Genomic DNA, 23,279 nt, shown 5'->3' on the forward strand with positions numbered 1-23,279 from the left:
CTACCTAGGTAGGCAATAAGTACAATTACCAACCACCTGCAGCCTTTCAGCCAATATGGAAAAGTTTGTCATTGCATAGCTGCATAGATACCTCATTGGTTAGTAAACTCGGGTCAAACTATGGACAGTATTTCTCTTGAACTGCTTTTACTGCCTACACTATGTAGATACATATATGTATGTATGTAATGTTAGTTCACGAAGCACACCAAGTCACGATTACGTCGTTACGGTCCATCCCGCTCAACCATGTACCTGGATCGAGATGTCCAGTGGGTTTGGGGCTGAAGAGAAGCTTTAAAGGGTGGGTCTTTCTAGAAGCTCTTGGACTCTGATGGGCAGCATTTGAAGCTTGAAATCCACCTGGGTAGCTATCTCCATACTAGCCTGTACCTTAATTTGACTTCTATGACATCACTTACGTACACAATTACTTCACTGTAATATGTAGGTACCTCGTCAATGACGTCAACCACATACCGGATGAAAAGCTCCTAGGTATTCGCTACTTGGGGATGATTGCGGCTTCCTAGCAAACGGCTTTGTGTATTAAAGCCTTCGATATCCATGAATATCTGGACTACACTGACTTCATTTCATCTTAGCATCCCGTGATTAAACACCAATAATCAACCACAAAGTCATAACCACCAAAATTACCCCTTTTATTGATCTTCTCTTCATCAAACACAAACAACCAGTAAGCTCTCCTCTCTCATATTACCTAGCATACATAATGGTATTTAAATCGATCCACAGCTAACACCTTTACGCCACCCCAGAAATGCCTCAATCCAAAGCAGCCCACGCAGAGGAAGTAAGATCCAAACTGCCTCTCCCCGATCAACCGCCCGTCGCCTCCGACTGGAACTCGGCAGATGCCCGCAATGTGAACGTTGGCTCCGGCGGCGTTTCAAGCGACGTCTCGACGGGCGCGGGTGCGGCCTCGGGTCTCCGTGAGCCTGCGAGCAAGAAGGACGATGTTGACCTGAGCAGTGTTGGGCGGCAGGGAAAGGAGGGCTTGGAAGGTTTGCCTAAGGATGCTAAGGCGAAATAGATTCGACGTGGAGGAAAGTTCTAGGGGGGGTGGAGGATATGGAATGGCGGAAGATTAATCTCAGGAGAGAGTCTTCTCGTCAATGAATGGATAGTCGGATACTAGTCCTGAGCATGTATCAATACGTCATACAATATACTGCATTGGGTTGCAAGGCAGCTCGATAATATAACTGCTTCGGTGGGTAGTTATCACTTGACTACCTACCATCAAGAAATACATCCGAATGCGAGTTCAACTCATAGTGGTTTGTCGTAGTGCCAGAACATCGTGTTTTCAGCAGGTTTCGTCTATTATCTACCATTTACAAGTTAGCCAGTAGGAGTCGGTTTATTTTCATGCAATATCATCGACATTCTACATATGAACGTGATCAATATATCTAAGGGAAGCTGGCCAAGGCGAGGTCTATACCGTTGACGTGAGAGGCGTCCAGGATAGGGGCACTAGGCCTAGATAAGCCTGGCATCTGAAGATCATAGGTATTCGGGACTCTGACATCTACATACGCTAGATAATACCTAACAATTAGATCAACGTCGATATTCAACATACATACAACTGTGGTTAATCGGCATGATAGTTATATACGCTCCTTCGAAAATAGGTGCAGTTTTCACCATGAGTTAGATCAGCCCTTTTCGTACCTAAGTCATATACATATCATGAGATTCAAGGATATGTATGCATCATGATGAGCTATACATCAGAAAATATTCTATAAAGTGATAGATAGGGGAAGCCCTGCATATATACACTTCCTTGTTACCGGTACACTTCTTTCTCGCTGCCTACCTGCTATGTAATTAGGTAGTCAGAACACAGAACGCCTTTCACAGAGTATACACCTTTCGCCTCGCCTGATAATAGGCTGCTTTAATGGAGGGTTGCAGACCGGCAGTTCCATTGGCCAGTTGGCTACTCAGTTTTCATTATCTTGGAGTTGGGTGATGCTACCTACCACACGCCACCGACGTGATGTTCCGCTGCACGAATAATATGCACTTCCTCACAACGCCATGTCCCATATCTACCCCTCCAGATATCTCTTGAGCGTAAGCTACATATGTAGCTATTTTCCCCTCATCTTCGTAAATCTAGCTAGGTACGAACGTCGGAATGTGCTAATATAGCTGTGACGCCTCTGCCATCAACTTATCTTAATCGTACTAAGAGCGCCGTTATCGTTAAATAAATTTTGAACTATCAACCAGCCATGCCTCATGCGGAGGAGAAATGTCGTGAATTTACGCCGGAGCTATACCCCCCTTTCCCCGACGATACCCTCGTCATCGACTTACCTATCGTCGCTCTGTCAAAGCTGCTTAATGGCAACGTAGCAGAGCAAGATAAGGTATTCGAGGCTTGCACACGACGTGGGTTCTTCTACCTCGAGCTCGGGGGTTGCGACGCTGGAGAGACTATCCTCAACGGCGCAGGGAAGATTGCGGCGGTGTCGGAGGGCGTCTTTCGGCTACCTCTAGAGGAGAAAATGCGATACAAGCAAGGAAAGCAAATATTCGGATACAAATGGGCCGGTTCGTCAGTCGGCGACCAGGCCGGAACTCGGGATACGGCTGAGTTTTTCAACGTCGCCCAGAACGACATGATGGCACCCGACGATCGCATGAGGCGCCCTTGGCCCTCTGAGATCATGGAGAGCAAGCCGCTGTTTGCGTCGTATTCGGAGAGCGCGCACTTTATCGGGATGACGGTCCTGTCCGTTCTCGCAGAAAGGCTTGGCATTGACCCCTCCGAGTTTGCGAACCGCCATAGGATCGAGGAGCCCTCGGGCGACCATGTGCGCCTTACGCGTGGCCCACCAAGAGTGGTGGAGGAAATGGCCGAAGTGCAGACGCCATCACACACAGACGGTGGCACGTAAGTTTTACCTCCTGCTTTCGCTCCACTCTTTTAAGGCATGCAAAACACCACTGCAAACCTGAGGGGGGCAATCAAATCCCTTTTCATCCCAAGGTTGGGACGGAACTGTCCTAACTACCTCAGGCACTAGCCCTAATTAACTTGACCTGCCTCCTCCAGAATCACGATCCTAATGAACTGGCTCGGCGGCCTCCAAGTATGGTCCGAGTCCGCGCGGAAAGCCCAGCTGTGCAACGGCCAACCAGACGTGCCGGGGGAATGGCAGTGGGTGAAACCGCAAGCTGGGTGCGCCATCGTCAACCTCGGCGACGCCGCTGTGAGGTTCTCCGACGGCAGGCTGTGCGCTGGCCGGCACCGCGTGATCCCGGCGCCCGGTGTGCAGGGGCGGTGGCCGCGGTATAGCGTTGTGTACTTTGTTCGGCCGGAAGACTGCTGCGTCATGACGAGGATCAAGAGAAAGGATAGCACGGAGGAGGAGGAAGAGGAGGGGGAGGATGGGGGAGAGGGAGAGCGGTTGACGGCTACGGAGTGGATTTACAAGCAAACGTTGGCGTTGGGGAATAATTTAGATGGCGATTAGTGGAAGTGATAGGTTGAGATGATGGTTCTTTGGGGAAGGGGGGTACGATTAGTGCCTACTGGGTACATGAGGCAGCACCTTAGGCTAGGTAATTTATCATATTACGCTCCAGTCTAGTAGCCTTAGGATGCTTGATATGAATCACAGTGCTGTTGAGGATCGAGGTAAAATTTAGAAAAAAGATATTGGCTGCCTATGTACCTCAGGTACCTACATGTATACCTGAGGTATGTAGATGGTCATTCTATGAGTGCAAGCATATAATTATGGTGCATAAGGTACCCATATTGAAACCTGATCTTTATCACGTGACTACCTCAAGCCCGACATATATAGCCCCTTAACTACACGCCAGCTCAACAAAGCTGTAATAATACGCTTCTCTGAGTCCTCAAATATGATAATAAAGGACAGCTGTGATTTAAATATGAGTTATGAGCTGCTAGATGCCTACCTAGGTATCTGCAGTGATTTATTATTATTAGCATAAAATTATCATGCTTAGGTGTCGCAGTCCCGGACAGCTCTCCGGACAACTCCCCGGACACTAGCCCTATCCAGGTCTAGTACTTCCGTATATATACGTTACCCTTGATGCCGCTCACGTATATAGACCTCGTCTGGCCTAACACAGCTGACCAGCTTCTCTTAGATAGATATATACACATCTATCATGTTCATCATTAGGATCCTGTAACTAGGAACATACTGTTAACAGTGCGTTTTATGGGCCAAAGTTCACTTACGAATTATCAAATCATAATATTGACCTATGTAGAGATACATCGGGTAATTCTTCAATATCAGATCTCTATGAACAACAATCTGTACCTGCGTCTGAGTTTGAGATGGCATATATCAATGCTGTGATGAAGTTTGATACTATCTACCTAGGTGCCTGCCTAGACGTGACTTACACAGCCAGCTGCTTATATAGGTACATAAATAATGCATTGTTTTTCTTTCTCTTGGATTTTATTCAGCAATATATTGCGAGGTAAGTACCTATTTCTTCAATATAAGGGGGCTATTAGTTTACTACTTCCCTACGATGTAGTTGCGTGCTTCTAATTCAAATATTTGCATACCTAGTACCTAAGGTATATAGATACAAGTCTGCAACGCCTTTCATGTAAGTACCTAAGGTTAGTTGGCTGCTTTGAATAATACCCCTAAATGGTTCCTGGAGACCCATATTCGACAGTATGAATGACTTGACACCCACCCAGGTACTTACCTAGCCAAGGACACAATGGGATCTTGTGTACAATGCCTAGTAGATGGGTGCTTAAGGCAGGAGTTTAAGCCCTGAATACTCAGGTTAGTACAGTGCATAGGTACTCCAAGAAACATTTCGAGCTGTCGCTTCCTCAGGGGTGATTCCTAATATACGGGGCAAGGCAGGAGAATCGACATTGTCAACATAGTGTGAACTGCCCATCAAGTCGTTTTGTCCCAGTGATTAGATTAGAAAGTAATGGTATAAATACTCCCACTCATGCTGCCTTTTTGTGAATTTTCTTTCTTTCCAACACCATCATCTCCATTTCCTATCATTCTCCCATCTTTCTTCCAAACCTCTCTGAACTTCGTAACCTCCAATACCTTGCACTACTGTCTTCTTGTTACATTCTAGAGTTCATGCTTTAGTACTTTTGTGACTTGAAGATCATTCTGATTGCCAGACTGTTGAGATTTGTTCATCTCTCAGTTCCTGGAGCCTGGAATCTTTCTGAGATTGGTATGTTCTACACTCTTCAAGTCCTGGCATTGACATCCTTCTTTCTGTGTCCATATGTAGGCACACTTACTTGCCTTGATCACTCTCTTTAATATTCACTATTGCTTGGTAACCAGCTAACTCATGATATTCTTAGGGCTCCATTCCAGTCTGTACAAGGCAAGAAGCTGTGAAGTGAAAATTGCTGTACTTGGGCACTTGAGTATCGACTGTGTAAGTGTCTCCGCTATATTCTCGACAACATGTCGAAACCATAGACATATCTACCCAGTTCCGGATACCTCCATCACTTTCTTCCTTCCTTCCTTACTTCCTTCATTCTCCATAATCCATAACCTTGAAGTTTTTCTTTTTCTTTTTCTTTTCTTTTTTTTACTTACACTCATACTCCTACCTAGGTCCGAACCAAATCATTCTTCAGTCTCCGCAAGAACATATAGGCATATATGATTGTAAGCATTTATGTTTACATTCACGTGCTTGTCTTTATTATCTGAAGAGACAAGGATTGTACTTTTACAGTTCCGCTTAACCTGTCTTGGAACTTGAAAACCCAAAGAGTATCGCGACTTCCATAATTGTTGACTTTACATGCACCTGACTGCCCATTGGCCATTTGCCTATCCTTTTTAGCCATTGGACTACCTGAAACGTTAGTAAGTGCGCTCTTTCCTCCTCTGAGTCTTATTCCATTTCATTTTTGTTTGCTTTCCATACATCTTTCCTCCTTCCTCCTCCTCATGCCCTCATCACCATGGCATCCTCCTACCCTCCTACCCTCCTACCCTCATAGCCTTCCTCTCATCTTCTCATCTTCTAACCACCTAGGTAGCCAAAGTCATTCTGATATACCTTCCCAACCTTATTCTCTACCATCTTAGAGCTAAGAGACCCAAGTCGGTATATCCTTTAACCACACTATCTAGTTATACAGCGACTAACTAACATAGAGCCAGATAACTTGAGTTCAGCCACTTCGGGACAGCTCAACTTGTCTAGGTTCCTCCTGCATCTCTTCCCACCCTTTCCCACATTCTCAACCTTCTCGATCACAACTGTTGCAACAGTTAAACATCACGAACATATTAGTGCCTGTCAATCATGGCAGACTCTAAGGCAAATCTGCCCCAAGGCGGAATGCCCCACAACCAGAAGCAGACGGCGGCCTACGACGCCATGATGGTAAGTAATACTCTTATAAATCCCCACCCTTACCATTCACAATTAGGGGGATACTTGGTGGAGACACTGGATTTTGAGGGGCTGGTACTCCCAGTATTTTAACATCCATATGAGAAGATGCGCAAGAGTTGAAATATATAATACTAACCATTATTCACAACAGTCCGATCTAGGCAATCATCGCCTTGAAGAGCTGGCTACTGAAGACGAGCCTCGACGTATTAATCAAGAGCCCCTTCCGATCTATCATCAATCGCTCCAGTCGTGGGATAAGAGAGGCTGGCCTAATGATTGGACGAGTAAGTTTCTTTTCCTTTCAGAACGAGGGCATTTTTGGGCACTAATTTATTGGAATAGACGCTATCAAAGAGGGCCGGTTCAAGGATGATGATTACCTTGCAGTCAAGGATCTTGAACCTCTTGATAACGGCAATGCTCACCGTCGTAGACTACGTCCAATTGCGGTAGAGGGAACTCGTGGTGGAAATGGTCAGCCACGAGACATTCATAAGGACATCACGAAGGCCTTGAAGAAAGCTCCGCTGTATGATCCATCGTAAGTTCTTCTATACATATTCTCTTAATGTTGTTCATAGCCTAACGGTAAACAGCATCCACACTTCACGTAACTACGCCAGAGTGGAACTTCCGCGACCCTTTGCACAGGGGCATTCACAGCTGCCATCCGGCGGCGTCATGCCATCTGGAGCCAACGTCAAGGGATGGGGGCCTATCAAATCCAGACCGACCACACGAGGTCATGATTTCCAGGCCTTCCCCCCTAACAAGGTATTCACTCAAAGCAAAACCAACTTGCCCGGGCATAATACAGCTGAGACATTCCGCAAGCCTGACGGTAGTAAATATGTTCCTCCCCATGAGCGACGAGGACCATTTATTCCATCCCAGATCGCCAAAGGTCCTTCTACGGGCTTAGACCTAGGCATTATGAGTATCTTGCCAGCCCGAGTTTTCTTCCCGCAGGCTAATGCAACCATTTTCCCTCAATTACTCAAGGGGAGTATGAAAGTCTTAGGACAAGTTTCAGTTTACGAACAATCTCGAAATGGTGTAATTGTCTGGGAGATACGACTAAATGATGGATTGGTCCGGAAAGGAGACATTCGCCAATGCATAGAGGTATTCCACACCTCACGCATGGTGTGTCTTCGACGACAGGTTGATCAACAAGCACCTGTGAGATCCAGCCAGATATGTTTCTCCAGTGCTGAACTAGCAGCAAAGTTCAAAAAGGTAATAGAAACCTTGGTGAATCATGAGAAGAATCTTTCGGAACCGATCCTTGAGGAGACTCCAATCCCTGCAGGTTGGGACGAAATAACTGAACAACCTTTTCTTAATGGAGGGTCAGATACCGACCTAGACAGGGCGGCATTTGAGGGTTTTGCGTTGTATCAGATACCCTACGTTGATCAAGAGAAGGAGGTGGTTCAAGAAGTGCCGAAGGATCTCGGTTTAACCTCGACATCACACGAGGCAGACATGATGGAGTTGGCTGCTTCATATAACTTGCAACCTCCAGAGAGTCCTTCACAGCATTCCAGTCCTTCACAGCATTCCAAGGACCTCAAAGAACCGGTGGACGATGTATTGCCCTCCGCCGAAGTAGTTCATGAGGCGCAATCTGATGCCCAATCTGATGCCCAATCCGAAGTTGCTTCACCTTCCGCTCAGCCTAATCCGGACCATAGTCCTATTACACTCCTCTTCGGAAATTCGCTTCTGCAGAAAGACACGACTAAGCTCCACGAACTTGCAGATCTGACTTCCATTGAATCAATCATTGAGTCAGTCAACATTGGAGAGGCTTTGTCGCAAGATTCCCTTCTCATGCTTTCCAGCCTATCGGCCCAGAACTACCGTGAGATAGCATTTGGATGTCGCTTCGCCATCCAAATGCTCATAGGTAGCTCGTCCTCTCCAAATGATGAGGTAGTGAAAAGAACCTGCCTGCAAGCTGCGGCACTATATCTTTTGGGCAATGAGAGCTTCAACTTCAAGGCTTTGGAATGGGACCAACAGCAAAAAGTATGCGCAGTGCTGTACACAAATGTCCTCCATGGAGATTCTCGGATCGTTCGCTCCGCCGAGCAGATGAACGAGTTGCGAATGTCTGCGCGTCCCTGCCCAGATTCAGTTCAACAATTCAATGAATTCATCCGACATGTGACTCGCTCGAAAGGAATGGAGCGTAAGGTTCCTCTGCCCGACAAAAGAGTAGAGCATAAGGCTCCCCAGTCCTCGAAAGCAGTCGGGGGCGAAGATTTCCATTCCGAGAAAGTGGTAGCGCATAAGACTCCCCAGTCATTGAAAGTAGTAGATGACGAGGGTCTTCATTCGATGATTGGCAAGGGAGATATCCCAGGGCCTGAGTTTTCTAGAGACGAAATGAAGCACGTCTACGATCATAAAGCATCAAACTCTACCAAATGCCCAACCGCGCCGGTGTCACCTCCGGTCATTGACCCGCCTCCGGTCACGAGCCCGTCTCTGCCGGCCATGATACCATCTTCGGTCATGGGTCCGCCTCCGGTCATGGATCCGCCTAAGGCCATGGGCTACGAGATAATTAGCTCGTCGACAACTACTTCTCAAGCAGATCGATCTACTATCCCACGTAGTGGCCTCGGTTTCAGTAGCCTCAAGCCAGTCGAGGGTGACAGTACTTCCTGCAAGGAACCTGAGCCATTGAAAACGGCCAACGAACCCTCCAAGGCAACCAACCTGAAATCAGGTCTTGCAAAATCCAAATGGGCACAGGGATCTTCGACGAACTTAGACGAAACCCCGAAGGGACCTGCCTCCAAGCCGGGCCTCTCCAAGTCCCGATGGGCCCAGGCGCCCTCAATAAAATCGACCACGATCTATACGGGTGCATACCGCCCTAAGACGAGCAGCGTGCGGTCCGACGCGGATGAGCTAAGAGACCCGAGCCCTATGTCAGGCATGACTAGACGCTTCGAGACTCTTCGCTTGGACGATGCTAATCATCAGTGAGTCGAGCATTGAGCTACAACGTTCATGAGGCTTATCTGAAGCTTATATTATGCACGAGGAACGTGTTTGGACCGAAATATCGACCGAAGTGACTAGGATAATACGACTTGGACCGTGATTCGAGACGAATGATAATATTGACGACAACTGAACTAATTGAGGTGCCTATCCACAGCTAGATCTCTAGCCTGTTTTGACACCAGACATGAGATTCTTCGGAAATTGTCTTCGATTGCCATTGGACCCCTATTCTAGGTTTTATTTCTCCTCTTATGGTGTGGATGGCGGTACAACTCTGGCACTGAGAGTTCCTCATGTAATTCATCGCAATCATATATTCTTTGATTGTACAAACCAAACAGAGGACAATGTGATGTTAGGGAGAGAGATAAGAGATAGCTTAACATTCGAGAGGCAGTCAAGGGAGGATATGTACAGATCCCGATCTGTGTTCATGTTTGCCATCTCTTGAGGACTACTACAAACAGATGGCCATGTTTCGTTGGAACGTAACGAACATGGGTTGGTAGAGAGCTCTACAGCTAACTACAGGACTCTCGAGATATTTGACGCGAAGGACAGGAGTGGGTTAGGCAAATACTAAGTAGTGAGTGCTAGGTACTAGACCTAGTAGGTATGTACATAATGCACTTGAGTTACTACTACATAGGCTTATACACATTGATGTTTTCTTTGTGACGTGATGAGGTTATTACATACTAGGTAGTTAGTACGCATGGATGCGATTACTACTTGGTAGGTACAACTGTTGTAAGCATGTATCGAGTGGTAGGGCAATATTATAAGGTGATATAGACACTCGAGGGTATGAATCTACCACTACTTAATGTCGTTAAGGCATGGTGACAACAAGGTAGGGAGCGTGGTATCCAGGCTATTCGGAATCGTTACGTACATTCGAAGTGCACGTAATGTTAGCGTGGCTAGCGATTAGCGATTCGTCATTTGCTTATGGCGTTGGGTATGTAGGTACGTGGATGTAGGTAGGCGAGTATACCAACATTGAAGGACCAAGGTAAGATGTACAAGGCAATTTGGGATTACAAAACACATAAGTTTACTACTATATACATAGTAGTGGTAGTAGTGGTAGTGGTAGAAAGAGGCGGTCACGCATACATGTATGTATGTATCTTTGGTGTTTCTGACGGTGTTGAGTGGTATAGGCTAAGCCAATTATAGGGATCGTGGACTGGACTAAGAGGGGGGGAATCCTACATAGGTTGGTTTGGTAGGATTGCTGCGTTGGTTACCTGTGACTTGTTTTTCTGATCCCCACCCATGAAGGGTTTAATAGTAACTAGAGGTCGACGAGGGGTTGTGGCATTTATGTAGTGTAGATGGACGTGGGATGTAATAGTAAGTATTGATTAACTGATTGAAGTTGATGCGTGTCTCCTTTCTTCTTTTTTTTTTCTTCTTCAATACAATGTATGTATCGGGAGTGATGCCTATTTATCGTCACTTCTGGTAGCGGATGGGAAGATGGTTGAAGAATGGAAGTTGTTTCCATGGAGGATGTAGTTAAATAATGAAAAAAAAAAAATAAAGATAAAAATAATAATCGATACCGGTATTCCGTTCCGTGCCTCGGCGCTTATGAGGAGCACTCTGTGCCTTTTCCTTTGCTACAGCCTACATGTAGGTACTAGGTTAGGTAACTACCTAGATGGCATTTCCATAGCATTGAAGCTAAAAGGATTAGGTCCCCATATCTTTTGTCGAGGGAACAAGGATGTGACCAATGAGAATGGAAGCCTTGAGGTCTAACGGGGTGTTTTGGCCATTTGCCTAACCACATCAGCACGAGCTGCAGCTGATGAGTACTTGTATGTACAGTACCTACTACCTACATATGTACTATTAAGAGATGGAACTTTTTTTTTTTTGCGTGATCCACAATTCAGCCAAAGTCCACATGTGCACTCAAGACAAGTTCATTCATTGATTCATTCATTCATCCATCTATCCATCTATCCACATCCACCACATCCACCATGAATAAATATACTACTAGCTAGTGTATGTAGTAGTACATACACATACTAACACATACACATTCATATTGACATTAACATCCACATCCACAAAAAAACACACATCCTATTCATTCAATCAATCTCTATATTATTCTCCCACTTCTTAGTCTGCAGTCTGCTACATAACACTACACTGTACAATACATATGCACTAAGTAGTCCATCTACTTTCTGCTACTGATTACTACTCCTTACATGAATGATAATCCCGTCAATGCACAAGCCATAGTTAACATTGAATTGCATAGGTCTGGTGCTCTTTCAAGCTTAGAACCAGAACAGCCAGCACTGAGAACAGTACCAACAAGTCAATACTACACACTACATATTGATACTTACTAGGTACCTAGTAACCAGCTAACCAGACCTAGCTGCCTACATGCAGTAACATTCTTTCTCCCCATCGATCCCTTCATTTCTTCCACTTTCAACTCAATTTTATTTAATTTCTTCCTCTTTCCCCTTCTTCATCCCCACCCAACGTCGGGCTCTATCGGCCTACCAACCAATTTCCATCCTCGACAACCACCATACTAAGACCCTCGCACCCGAAACACCAAGAACGCAAAGACATATCCATTCGAGCAATTTTGCTACTATTGATTTTATATCCTACCTACGCAAACACCATAGTTCGTACCGTCCGTCGCTGTTTGGGGAATTAGGAGGAGTACTAGGCAACATCTTGCCCCATTGAAAACTACGACTGCTAGCATAATGAATGTGTTGCTGTCGCCGCAGCCTCCGTCCTTCTTCCCTCATCAACACGATCCTAACCGACGATCTCCTACCCGTTCAAGTATGTTGTAATTATCCTTATCCCGAGTCACATGGTCTTTTGCCTTATCCTATTCCGGGTTTGTGGAAGAGTTCAAGAACTGCAGACTCGATTACTGTGCATATGACCGTAGAAGAAAGATGGCATAATGAACTAACCATATTAATTATCAATAGTGTCTCCATTTCACAACACCATGGCTATGAATCGAAAGCGAAAAGCCGAGGATGATGGCGACGAAATGTCTGTTTCGCCCCTCAGTTCTCCTGCCATTCAGTCACGACAGCTTGCTCCTAGGCCGTCCAAGAAGATGCGATCGAACGAGTTGGCAGGCCGCCCCTTAACACTGCCCCGCTTACTCGAAACTCTTGACGCCACCCAACTACGAGCTGTTCTACAAACTATTTGCGAGCGCCAACCCGAGATCGGTGAAGAGGTGGTAAAGAGTGCTCCAAGACCGACTGTGGAGTGCGCCTTGCAAGTATTGAAGGAATATCAAGACAAGTTACGAGATGCATTCCCGTACGGCGCTTCTAGCTCCGACTACACATACTACCGAGTCCGACAGCCATTACTCGCACTCATTGACGCCCTTGTCGATTTTACACCCCAATATCTTCCTCCCATGGAAATGAGCGCCAACGTTTCATTGCAGTTTCTCGACGGTGCTACGAAACTAATTCACAGTCTGCCTGAATGGGAAAGTCAAAGCCACCGACACCACAAAGAAAACACCTACGACGAGATATCTAGGGCCTGGGCACTGGTGATCAATGAAGCTTCTAAGAAGGGGGCCGGCTTCCAGCTGCATTCGGGAGGTTGGGATCAAATCCTGGCCAAGCATAATCAGCAATCTGGCGGTAGGCTAGGAGCCGCCATCTCTTCCATGACCACGAGTCTCGGCTGGGTTGGTGGTGGACAGAGCAGCGGAGCTCCGAGTGCACCCAATAACCAAGGTTCAATTCTTGATCAGCTGATGGCTGGCAATTATGGTTCGCCTGTTCGAGTTGGTCCGTGGTAGAGCTCTGATGCCAATCCAGGGGATGCTATGGATCTAGACCAACCTGGAGAAGAGAGCACTGAGAATAATGAGCAAAACGACATTGAGTAGCATCCATGAATGCGGCAAACCAACAAGCAATCATCTAGCATACGTGTGGCGGATTAAGGCAAAAAAAAAAAGGCATGCATTGGCATGGAGGAACGGAGGATGGTCACTTCTGCACACACGACCAAACTCGCAAGCAATGAGATTACGATGAACATATTTCAAATTCCCTTCGTTTATCCGGGGCATGGCACTGGTTTCTCAATAGATTTGTTGGCGGAGGGGGAGTTATTTGTTTTTAATTATTCCATTCGCGACCATTACTAGGTACATCATCTGGCGTTCTCGTATTACCCCCAATCATGTTGATTCACTCTTCCTCCCAATCCCGTTAATCACGGGTGATATCCTGTCCACAGTTTTTCTTCTTTTTTTTTCGTTTCGAGTATGATACTACCTAGACCATCCGTATACTGTCTGTACGTTGGATGGGGAAAGGGGCCTAGGCTGGCTAGGCACTCTTTTGGCTATCGTGACTGCATTGGCCGGTACTGTTTTAACTTATTGGTTCTTTCAGAACGTACGAACCTTGAGGATGACTACCTACTCTTGCTAGTGCTCGGCTATCTGCTGCTTAGCTTGCCTTGAAGTGTACATAGGGGTAACTAGGCACGGCTTTCGACTACCGGAGGTCTAGGGTTTAGGGCATAGGTAGTATAGGAAGGAGTATGAATAGGAGTAGGTGGAGCGGCGGGTGAGAGTGGATGGCTTTAGTCAGAGTTGAGTAGAGATAATTATCAGCTACTATGCTGCTGTCTGCTGTCTGCTGTCTGCTCCCTACTAAGGCTCTTGTAATGGAAGGATAAGGATGGAATAGATTCTGTGACTAATTATGTGTGTTTTCGTGATCTCTCCCTAGGCAAATTTCAAGGTTAAGAGGTTTGGTACAGTAGGACCACGACTAGCAGCCATACAAACAGAGAAGCATATAACTACGCCTTAAACTTCAAGACATGGAATACATTATTTCGGCGCATAGGTGAGAAAAGAGGTAAACGCCAAGGACGGCTGTCCGACGCTGTCCAGCCAGTAAATGTACCTAGGTATCGATTGTTCCAAACACGAGGTTTATGGCAGGATGGTAGGTAGACTTTACATGGGATGACTCATCCCATGTTGATCCTTGGTGTTGGGAGGGGCTAAAGGGGTTGAATGGGTCGGAGGATGGTTGATGGCTGATGGTAGGTAGGCACTTAGGCGAGTAGCTGTTCTGTATAGAACACCAGTACAGTCTTCAACGTTCAGCGTTTAATGTTGCTATTACTATTACAGGTTCATATGTAGGTACCGAACTCAAACTAGGGCTAAATAGTTAGCTAACCTAGATAGTTCGCGTGTGAGAAATGAGAAATAAGAAATAATAGTTAATGTTGATGATATAAACTTCTCAGACGCCGCAGAGTCAAAGCTTGCTTCCCCCCCCCCCCCATTTTTCCTCGAAAATAGTCCGATGTTCTTAGTATAAACCCGAATAGGGTTTACCAAGAGCTGGAAATCCTTGTCGTCGGAGATGCTATGGCAGGTACACCAGGCGGAAAGTGTGGCGTACTGTAATATGTATTTTGAAGCTTTTTGTGAGTGACGCTCCTATAGCTCTTCTTCTGTCGGTAGGTACTCATTGTGATATTGCTTTTGAGAAATAGTTGGTGTATCTAACTGCTTAAGATCAAACGACATAGGAATGCAGAAAACCAGGTACCTAGTAGGCGATATAAGAAATGACGATGTCCAAAGGACCTATTCGACTACCAAGTACGCGTTACTTTTCCACACGCCGTAACTTACAATATACATGCACAATATAACCTATATTTTCAAGGTGCTGTGATAGCAGAGCCTAAGTGTAAGTATCGTTTACCGTGTTCATGAACTTGTCTCCAGAGCCCCCCATGCTTTTACTCGATCTCTGCATTAGACTAGCTACTGCTCAGCCCGACCGGAGCGAGATGAGATGTGTAAAGAAACTTACGAATGAATCGGTACCTTTTCCTACATCATACAGTCCGCTTGAGAGAGTACGGTGCTTTCAGGTATCTAATAAAGAGGATAAATATGAGGTGAGCCTCCCAAATATGATATCGCTCTCTCAAGCCTCAAGCCGACAGCAATTTCTTAAGCATTCCACCAACTTACCGCCCACTACACATTCACCCAGATATTTGAAGTAATACATCAGAATCCTCCAAATAAGCAAAATGGTTACCGCCGGCCCTCATTCCGACTCTTCCTCTCGAGGAGCTTCCCCAGGCAACATCGATGCTTACGCTCTCTTCGAGGCCTTGACCGGCCGCAAGATAGACAAGCTGTCCCTGTCTTCCCGAACCATGACCGAGGACTACGAAGACCTCGGCGACGACCGTCCCTTACTGGGCCAGGAACCCTCTCCTGACGAGCCCCCCAAGGACGTCAACATTGGCGCCATCAACCCGTACGCCCTAGTCGAGGCCATGATCGGCCACAGGCTAGACCGCCGCTCGCTCTCCACGGCGCGCATCATCTCCGACGTCCTGCAGACCGACTACGAGGAGCTCTTCGACCTGAAGCACAACTCCGTCCTATTCGCCGGCCTGAAGCTCAACAAGGAGAACCGCGAGGCCGAGGAGCTGTCCGAGAAGGAGATCCAGATCCTCGAGGAGCGTGACCTCGTCACCCCTGACCTGTCCCGCCTCAGAAAGCTCGAGGACCTCGAGAAAATCGGGCTTAAGCAGGTCGGCGACACCCGCATCAAGATGGCGCGCATGCAGAACGGCAAGCTGCGCCTCATTCTCGACGGTCAGTCCCTCGGGAAGACCATCGGCAACCACGATGTCACCGAGACCATCAACGACATCGTCCTGCCCTTCCGCCACGGCAAGGAAGACCGCGAGTTCACCCCGCCAAACTCCACCTGGCGCGACATGAACGACACCATATTCCGCGGCTTCCCGCGCCGCTTCATGATGGACGGACCTCCTTTTGCAATGTTCGGCGGGAACCGCCACGGCAACAGCGAGCAGCACCACCACCACCGCTTCGACGACCCGACGCAGGGAGCGTCGTCTAACAGCTGGCTCATCGCCGCCATCTTCTCCGTCTTCTGGGCGAACCCGGCCATGATCAACCGCAACACGCGCAGCATGGTCGCTTCTCCTCCCATGGAGCTGGGGCGCAACCGGCGGACGCTCGAGGTCAAGTTCCACGACAAGGGCGGGCGCAACAACGCCGAGACCGGCACCGTCGAGGTCGACTACCAGGTCCCCATCAACAACTCGACCGAGATGCCCGTGTACGCGCGGTCCAGCGACGGCTACGAGGCGTGGCCCGCGCTGTACGAGAAGGCGTTCATCAAGTGGATGACGCGCGGTGGCGGAAACAACAACAACAACAACAACAACGACAACAACAACAACAACAACAACAACAACAGCAACGGCAAGAACAGCAAGGCGCAGAGCGACCACGACCACGTGGACATGACGCAGGCGCACAACGGCGACCCGATCAAGGCGATGGCGCAGCTCAACGGGCGCGAGCCACGGTACTACTTCACGTCGAAGCACTCGGGCGCCGAGCTCGCGGGGCTCGTGCGCAGCTGCAGCGTGAACAAGCGGACCATCTCGCCCATGGCCGCCTGGACCCACGCGACCGGCGACACCTTCCGCGGCAGCAACCTCGTCGCCAACCACGCGTACTCGGTGCTCGGCTGGGTGTCCGAGGGGCAGGCCTACAGCAACAGCAACAACGACGACAGCGACGGCGACGGCGACGACCACGGCAGGTCCCAGTACATCATCGTGCGCAACCCCTGGGGCGTCACCGAGCCCCGCGGCCTCACCAGCTACCCCGGCCTCCTCGACCGCGTCGAGCCCGAGTTCTGGCCCCCCGCCGCCCTGCTCGACCGCGACGGCGTCTTCAGCGTCGAGGTCCACGCCTTCAAGAAGTACTTTGCTTGCATTGGTGTTGCGAAGTAGATGGCTTTGCTTGCTGGCTGGCTAAAGGCTGGAGGCTGGAGGCTAGTTAATTTAGTCGCTGACGGTAACATCTAGGTAATCTAATCTAGGTATCTGCTTTATTTGTTTTATGTACTTAAAAATATATTAAATTTTGACTTGACTTTTGACTTTAAAAAAAACATCTGAATTCTTGAAAAGACAAAACTCTCCCCGGGACACTCACTATAGGAGGAGGTAAATTCGCAACATTGTGAAAAAGGGGGGGGAGGGGGGGAGGCAGGGAAAGGGATTTTGCCTTTTTGGATATTTAATAAGAAAAGTGGTACTTACTTTACTTACTTACCTACCTACCTAACTAACCTAGGCTTATAGAGAATCAGAACCAGGTTGATAATTTTAAGAAAAGTTATTATTATTTATCAACATTAGGTAGCACCTGCATGCATGTATACCTACATGAACATCCATATGTAGTATGTATGTACTATAGCAAGCACCTAGCGTCCAGTCATGTAGGTTAGGTGCATCCTTACCTACCTAGGTAGATATATATTTGTTTCTTTTGTTTCTTTTGTCTTGTCTTGTCTTGTCTTGTCTTGTCTTGCTTCTTATTATGTTGTATTCTATTGTAGTAGTATTATAATGGTACAGTGGTCCCGTAATGCACGGTGTTCATGCCGGCGATCCTCTTGACGCTCAGCCAGAGCTCGAAGGCCTCGAGCTTGAGCTCGACCCTGAGGTACCCCATCCACGCGGCGATGAAGCGCAGCGCGTTGCCGGGCCATATCAGGCTCCCCGGCCGCTGCCGGATCGCCTCGACTTGCTCGCGGAAGACGGTGCGCGCGCAGTAGCGGGCTAGGATCATGAAGCTGCGCATGGGCCCTTGTCGCGTGTGGAGGTTCTCGTCCAGGCTGCGCGTCAAGTCGTTTGTCTTGAGGATCAGGAGGATGACCCTGGGGACCTGACCTAGCATGGTGACAAGATCGGACAGTAGCCCCTCTTGCAGTGCGTCGCCCATTGTTTTCTTTTCTTCCTCTGACCGAGACTTGAGGATAGACGAGCTGACAACCGTGTAGTCGCGGCCGGTGATAGCGCTGGCAAACAAAGGGAATTGCTCATCTGTAATGCCGGCAACCTCGTGCGCGTAGCGCTTCATACCAGCCATGTCCCCGTCGATGACTGCCAACCACATCTTTGCGTACGATCGCTGTAGATCTTCGGGGATGTCTCGGTACAGCCCGTGATCGTAGATGATAATCTCGAAGTTAGGACCACCGCGCTTCCGACGGGGAGCCTTCCGGATAGCTAGATTACCACCGTGGGGATCACAATGAAGCGATGAGTTTTTGCCGAAAATCATTTCGTTGAAGATTCGAGCTAGGGTGGCAGATACTTCGTCGCGATCAATATGGTTGGAGTCTATATACTCAAGATCGTCGAGACGATGGCCAGATTCATTTGCCATAACCAAAATGCGTTTCTTGGCCCATAGTACGTTGGGGATCACTAGCGGTAGTTCTGGAAGTTGCGCGAAGTATTTTTGGGTACGCATTGCGTTTGCGGCCTCGAGCTGGAAGTCGAGTTCCTGTGGTAAGGAAATGTCCATCTCAGATGATAGCCATTCCAGGTCGTACTCGGGAAAGAACTTCTTCAGTGTCTGGAACGTAAATCTAGTCAATGCTAAGTCAAGAGGTGCCCATTGCGCTAATCCTGGATGCTGAACCTTGACAGCAACTTTTTGGCCATTTTCCTTCACCGTTGCCAAGTGAACCTGGGCTAAAGAAGCAGCCCCTATTGGATGCTCCGAGAATTCCGAGAAGTAGTCCTTGAGTTCCTCGCCTGTATCAGATCGGAACATTTCTTCGATCGATTCAAAGGAAGACACGGGGCACTTGTCTTGTAGTGGTATAAACGTGTCGGTCCATTCTCGTGGAAGTAGATATGTCATGGCGCTCTGTGAAACTGGTTAGCAAGCGCTCACTCAACTTCTTGCGCTGGCTTGTTGAAGCATTACCAAATGTTGCCCCAGCTTAATAAATATGCCTCCATTCTTCTCAAGGACCTTGAGGGTTCGCTCTGCGCATCTCTTGTGACATGATCTCAAAATGTGGTCTTGTTCCTTAGGGTCTTCCGTCTCATCACGTTGATTCAAGGAGGTTCGATAACTATAGCAGGTTGAGTTAGACCTGCCAGTACATTGCGTTTAGGGTATAGTAGTAATAATAATTAGAGCATACTCATTGATGCATACTGTCAGTGTTGTAGCAACTCTTCCCGTCCGTTCCGTAGCATCATATCCATATTTGATATCATCAGTGAAAGCCAAGACACCGGCACCGGTAGCAGCGGTTGCGGCGGCAGTCAGCAACGTTGTTCTCGTCTTCGCAGGCTTAGGCGGTCTTCTCGAATATCCCGACGAGCTTGATCCGTATCGTTTCGAAAAAGAGCTTTGAGTGGCTTTAACACGAGCTGGTAGGATCTGGGTGCGGCAATTGGAACAAGTCCAAGATCGGTTGCTGGCGAAGCGGCCGAGCGAATTGAGTGAAAGGCATTTCATGGTAAGTTGTCATTTGCAATGATATTATAACTTTATTGGACGATTCTAATAATTAACTGAGAAATGTAAAATATGAAGCCCATGAAGACATGTTGTCCTTCTCCTTGTGCCTGTGGGATTGTTGAATGTATCAGTTACTAGTAATAATTGTGTTGGGAGCGCCGACTAATAAAATTCCACTATTTTCTCTATCTCTTCTTTTTTTCTGTTCTTTTCTTTTTCTTTTTCTTTTTTTCTCTCAATTTCTTTTTTTCTTTTTTTCTTTTTTTCTTTTTTTCTTTTTTTCTTTTTCGATCGGATACGTAGATGAACCTCGGCGTCATAGGGACAGGGGTAAAGGAACATTCTACTTCGTACATACAAGGGTATTAATCATTCTATCGGGATCGTCTGATGCACAGCTTCTATTTGTGGGTCAGTGTCAGTATACAGTTTAGATGCAGTGTATGGATTAAAGAATATATATTATGTAACTGCTTGCTTACTATGCATAAGAACGTTGAAAAAATTGGTTAGAGCCACAAACTATTCTAATAAACGTCATAACAGTGTTTAAGTTTATTCCTGTAGATCCATTTACGCGTTAGACCCCTCTTTGGTGCATCATTTAGAGGTCGCGTTTACTTCTAATCCGCGTCTCTCTTTATTATTTGACATTCTAACAATCAAAGTTAAGACCAGTCAAGTCAATTAATCCCATTTGATTCGACCGGCAAGCAACCAAAAAATAAAAATCAACTCGTTTGTATTCTATACCCTCACCACGAAAACTAAAATAGAATTGCCTCCGAATACCCGACATGTTGGCTACGATGCCAACTTTCAATTTCAGCTTCTCGTCGCCGCATCGGCCTGCCCATTCCTCGCCTCTCTCATCGTCTCCCATTAGACAGAGCTCCCCACCCTTGTCTCCTCGCAACACCAATACACTTCCCAGATATGATACTCAGTCTTCGCCCATAAAGACACCCCCGACCAAATTTAAATTCGCTGCTCGTAGTGCGAAACCAAATCCTCTCAGACTGACTCGAGAGACTGCCCAAGAGAGCAGGCGCAACTTGTTCCTGAAGAATGTACGGAAGCGCGCGGATGATAGACAATGGGAGAGGAGGGGAGGGGACCAGGAGGTATGGACTTCACTCGTCCTAATTGTCCCTCATCTGAATCGTCTAGTTACTGACTACGTCTTTAGGCTCTGCGACTCGAGTGGTCGATATTAGACCGTCAACGGCGGCAGCAAAAGAACGCGGACCTCGATGGCATGCTGTTTGAGGAAGATATAGAAGACATCCCAGAGCGTGAGCAAGATATGTCGCAAAACCCGGAAGACATGATGGTCGATGTACTGGCCCAGGAAGAGGAGGAAGAACTGAATGCAATGCTGGCCATGCTCGAGACTTCATCACCACCCCGGGAACGTTTGCAACCCTCGTCCCCGGCACTTTCCGACGATGATGACTATGACAGCATCTTCATGGATCTAATATCGCAACAAGAAAGCAGTAGTCAAGGCTTCGTATCATCGGGACAGATGGATATGTCGTAAGATCGTTCAGGTGCGTTTCAACGTTTGTAATTAGTCCACCGCCACCACATACCTGGGCAGGGGTTTTTTTAGGGAGGGTCATAGCTTGGCGTTACGGGGTATATTAGGATTAGGATTCTATTGCTGGGTGTGATGAGATCGCATCATCCTCTATGTACAAACCACTTTTGGTATTTGGACCCGAAAAGATCCAGTTGTAGGAATACATTTTCAGGGCTTCATCTCTGCATCGTTCGTTACTGCGGCGCGCACGACTCATCCGGTGCGTCGAGCACTTCCTTAGCAGAAGGCATATCACCAACCAAGTCGTGGGGCGGTGATCCTGCAGCTTGCATCTGGTAGTTGAGTCAGCATACGCAAATAATAATGAAATGGCAAGGTAGTCAGCTTACTTTCTGCATCCTGTCCACAATATACTCTCGGTACGTCGCGTTAGAATCTGTATAACCTGGCTCCTCGAACTTCGTCACCATTTCTGCGACGAGGACTTGTTGCTCCTGGTAGCGCTTCAAGTCATCTGGTGGTAGGGTGTCCTTGTTCTTCTCCATCCACGCGGGGAATTTGTCGTTCAACTCTTTCATAGGCTCGTAGAGTATCTCCTTGTTGGTGAGCTGCTCCATCATCCCCATCAGCATCTTGGAGAGGTCCTCCTCACTACCACCTTCGCTAGGGAGATCCTTCATCATCTTCATCATCTCGGCGATGAAGTCATCCTCACCCCCTTCGGCGGCGGCAGCAGCAGTTGCTTGGGCGCCGGATTCCTGCATCCTAGCCATAGTCCGCTTGATCGTCTCTTGAAATGAAGCGTCCTGGCTTGAATCTGCTGCTGCTGTTGCTGCCTTGTCAGCTGTTTGGGGGGCTGGTTCTGGCTTAGATCCAGAACTTCCCCCGGCAGCAGGTTCACCGAGTCCTTTGAATATGTTTTCAAACTGGGCTTGCATATCTGGCTAGGTTATGTCAGCGTTCCTGTTTCCTAGTTCGTGGCGAGGGCGCTGGTTACCGAACTGCCCAATCCATTCATTAATTCTGCCATACCAGCTTGGAGTTGCTTCTCGAATTCCTCCTCGGTGAGATCATCCAGTCCGTCAAATAGGTTGTCTGCACTTGAAGATGATGCTGCAGCGGCGGCAGCCTCGGGCGCCGGAGCCGGAGCCGGAGCTGAAGCTGAAGTGGCAGTTGGGATGGAGGGTGGTGTGATCTTGGTAGGCTTGCCAGGCCCAAGTACTGATGGAGGTTTTAACGTGTCCACTTTCACATGAGAGAACTCTTCCAGCATATCATCTAGATCATCTAGATCGTCTTCGTCTGGGTCTGATGCATCTTCTACCTCGGGCGCAGAATATGCTACCTTCTCAGGTGCATCTGGTTGACTTGACTTGTCGCTCATAGTTGCCCCTTTATGTTATGCCTCTTGTCTTTATATGCTGGGTGCCCCACCCAATTCTCTTATAAATGGGATGGTGCGTTATAAAGTGATGTCAACCCAACCCTTTCCAAAGTTGTGCGAAATACTCAGCCTTGACCGAACAGTGAAATCAGACCAAGAGTATGCATAGAGCTGTATCTGTTAAAGATAAGCGCAGGGGACTCTTGAAAAATTGAAAGTTGTAGATGCAACTTTGTTACAGCAACACAGACGAAGTACAAAAAAAGAGAATGTCACTTAAAGATGCGACTTGAATTCAAGAGTGGGCAGTGCCGAGGCCTTTGAGCTGTGCGATGCTTGGCAATGTATGTACTACTTAGGTAACGCCTATTACTACTAGTAGTACGCATCCAAAGTTGTAGTTATACCGTATTCAAAACCGTTTTGCGAGTAGAACTTGCGGGTATCCA

General features: G+C 47.5%; 7 protein-coding genes across 7 annotated transcripts; 5 read left to right on the forward strand and 2 right to left on the reverse strand.

Moving 5' to 3' along the window:
- Positions 1-1,818: 1,818 nt before the first annotated feature.
- On the forward strand, positions 1,819-3,711 carry GGS25DRAFT_500180 (putative oxidoreductase). The gene is made up of 2 exons (XM_049261838.1): positions 1,819-2,938; positions 3,101-3,711. Exons 1-2 carry the CDS (start codon positions 2,274-2,276, stop codon positions 3,519-3,521), a joined length of 1,086 nt encoding a protein of 361 aa, XP_049114885.1. The 5' UTR covers positions 1,819-2,273; the 3' UTR covers positions 3,522-3,711.
- Positions 3,712-6,363: 2,652 nt separating this feature from the next.
- Positions 6,364-9,565, forward strand: GGS25DRAFT_533321 (uncharacterized protein; the record flags this gene model as incomplete). Its single annotated transcript, XM_049265663.1, has 4 exons — positions 6,364-6,444; positions 6,608-6,743; positions 6,802-7,000; positions 7,056-9,565. 4 exons carry the CDS (start codon positions 6,364-6,366, stop codon positions 9,460-9,462), a joined length of 2,823 nt encoding a protein of 940 aa, XP_049114886.1. The 3' UTR covers positions 9,463-9,565.
- A 2,307-nt stretch (positions 9,566-11,872) lies between these two features.
- GGS25DRAFT_378923 (Cut8-domain-containing protein) lies at positions 11,873-13,496 on the forward strand. Its single transcript, XM_049258254.1, has 2 exons — positions 11,873-12,321; positions 12,477-13,496. Exons 1-2 carry the CDS (start codon positions 12,240-12,242, stop codon positions 13,319-13,321), a joined length of 927 nt encoding a protein of 308 aa, XP_049114887.1. The 5' UTR covers positions 11,873-12,239; the 3' UTR covers positions 13,322-13,496.
- A 1,775-nt stretch (positions 13,497-15,271) lies between these two features.
- On the forward strand, positions 15,272-17,692 carry GGS25DRAFT_533327 (cysteine proteinase). The gene has a single exon (XM_049265664.1). The coding sequence runs from the start codon at positions 15,604-15,606 to the stop codon at positions 17,356-17,358; it is 1,755 nt and encodes a 584-aa protein (XP_049114888.1). The 5' UTR covers positions 15,272-15,603; the 3' UTR covers positions 17,359-17,692.
- A 231-nt stretch (positions 17,693-17,923) lies between these two features.
- On the reverse strand, positions 17,924-20,119 carry GGS25DRAFT_500188 (ABC1-domain-containing protein). Its single transcript, XM_049261839.1, has 3 exons — positions 19,578-20,119; positions 19,355-19,505; positions 17,924-19,294 (listed from the first exon to the last, which is right to left on the reverse strand). The coding sequence occupies exons 1-3, from the start codon at positions 19,895-19,897 to the stop codon at positions 17,978-17,980; spliced, it is 1,788 nt and encodes a 595-aa protein (XP_049114889.1). The 5' UTR covers positions 19,898-20,119; the 3' UTR covers positions 17,924-17,977.
- A 590-nt stretch (positions 20,120-20,709) lies between these two features.
- Positions 20,710-21,443, forward strand: GGS25DRAFT_523897 (uncharacterized protein; the record flags this gene model as incomplete). Its single annotated transcript, XM_049264506.1, has 2 exons — positions 20,710-21,024; positions 21,090-21,443. The coding sequence occupies 2 exons, from the start codon at positions 20,710-20,712 to the stop codon at positions 21,441-21,443; spliced, it is 669 nt and encodes a 222-aa protein (XP_049114890.1).
- Positions 21,399-23,149, reverse strand: GGS25DRAFT_378976 (Pex19 protein). The gene is made up of 3 exons (XM_049258255.1): positions 22,444-23,149; positions 21,836-22,390; positions 21,399-21,778 (listed from the first exon to the last, which is right to left on the reverse strand). The coding sequence occupies exons 1-3, from the start codon at positions 22,828-22,830 to the stop codon at positions 21,680-21,682; spliced, it is 1,041 nt and encodes a 346-aa protein (XP_049114891.1). The 5' UTR covers positions 22,831-23,149; the 3' UTR covers positions 21,399-21,679.
- Between the last annotated feature and the right edge of the window lie 130 nt (positions 23,150-23,279).

This window comes from Hypoxylon fragiforme, assembly GCF_022984875.1.
Source record: "Hypoxylon fragiforme strain CBS 206.31 chromosome Unknown GGS25scaffold_7, whole genome shotgun sequence".
Taxonomy (NCBI): domain Eukaryota; kingdom Fungi; phylum Ascomycota; class Sordariomycetes; order Xylariales; family Hypoxylaceae; genus Hypoxylon; species Hypoxylon fragiforme.

Excerpts from the sequence above, each read along its gene's own strand:
- GGS25DRAFT_500180 (XM_049261838.1), top strand. The coding sequence starts at position 2,274 with ATGCCTCATGCGGAGGAGAAATGTCGTGAATTTACGCCGGAGCTATAC. Across the intron at positions 2,939-3,100 it reads TCACACACAGACGGTGGCAC|AATCACGATCCTAATGAACT; the intron begins GTAAGTTTTACC and ends TGCCTCCTCCAG.
- GGS25DRAFT_378923 (XM_049258254.1), top strand. The coding sequence starts at position 12,240 with ATGAATGTGTTGCTGTCGCCGCAGCCTCCGTCCTTCTTCCCTCATCAA. Across the intron at positions 12,322-12,476 it reads ACGATCTCCTACCCGTTCAA|TGTCTCCATTTCACAACACC; the intron begins GTATGTTGTAAT and ends AATTATCAATAG.
- GGS25DRAFT_533327 (XM_049265664.1), top strand. The coding sequence starts at position 15,604 with ATGGTTACCGCCGGCCCTCATTCCGACTCTTCCTCTCGAGGAGCTTCC.
- GGS25DRAFT_500188 (XM_049261839.1), bottom strand. The coding sequence starts at position 19,897 with ATGAAATGCCTTTCACTCAATTCGCTCGGCCGCTTCGCCAGCAACCGA. Across the intron at positions 19,506-19,577 it reads CTGACAGTATGCATCAATGA|TTATCGAACCTCCTTGAATC; the intron begins GTATGCTCTAAT and ends AACCTGCTATAG. Across the intron at positions 19,295-19,354 it reads TTAAGCTGGGGCAACATTTG|AGCGCCATGACATATCTACT; the intron begins GTAATGCTTCAA and ends CCAGTTTCACAG.
- GGS25DRAFT_378976 (XM_049258255.1), bottom strand. The coding sequence starts at position 22,830 with ATGAGCGACAAGTCAAGTCAACCAGATGCACCTGAGAAGGTAGCATAT. Across the intron at positions 22,391-22,443 it reads TGAATGGATTGGGCAGTTCG|CCAGATATGCAAGCCCAGTT; the intron begins GTAACCAGCGCC and ends GACATAACCTAG. Across the intron at positions 21,779-21,835 it reads TTGTGGACAGGATGCAGAAA|ATGCAAGCTGCAGGATCACC; the intron begins GTAAGCTGACTA and ends CTCAACTACCAG.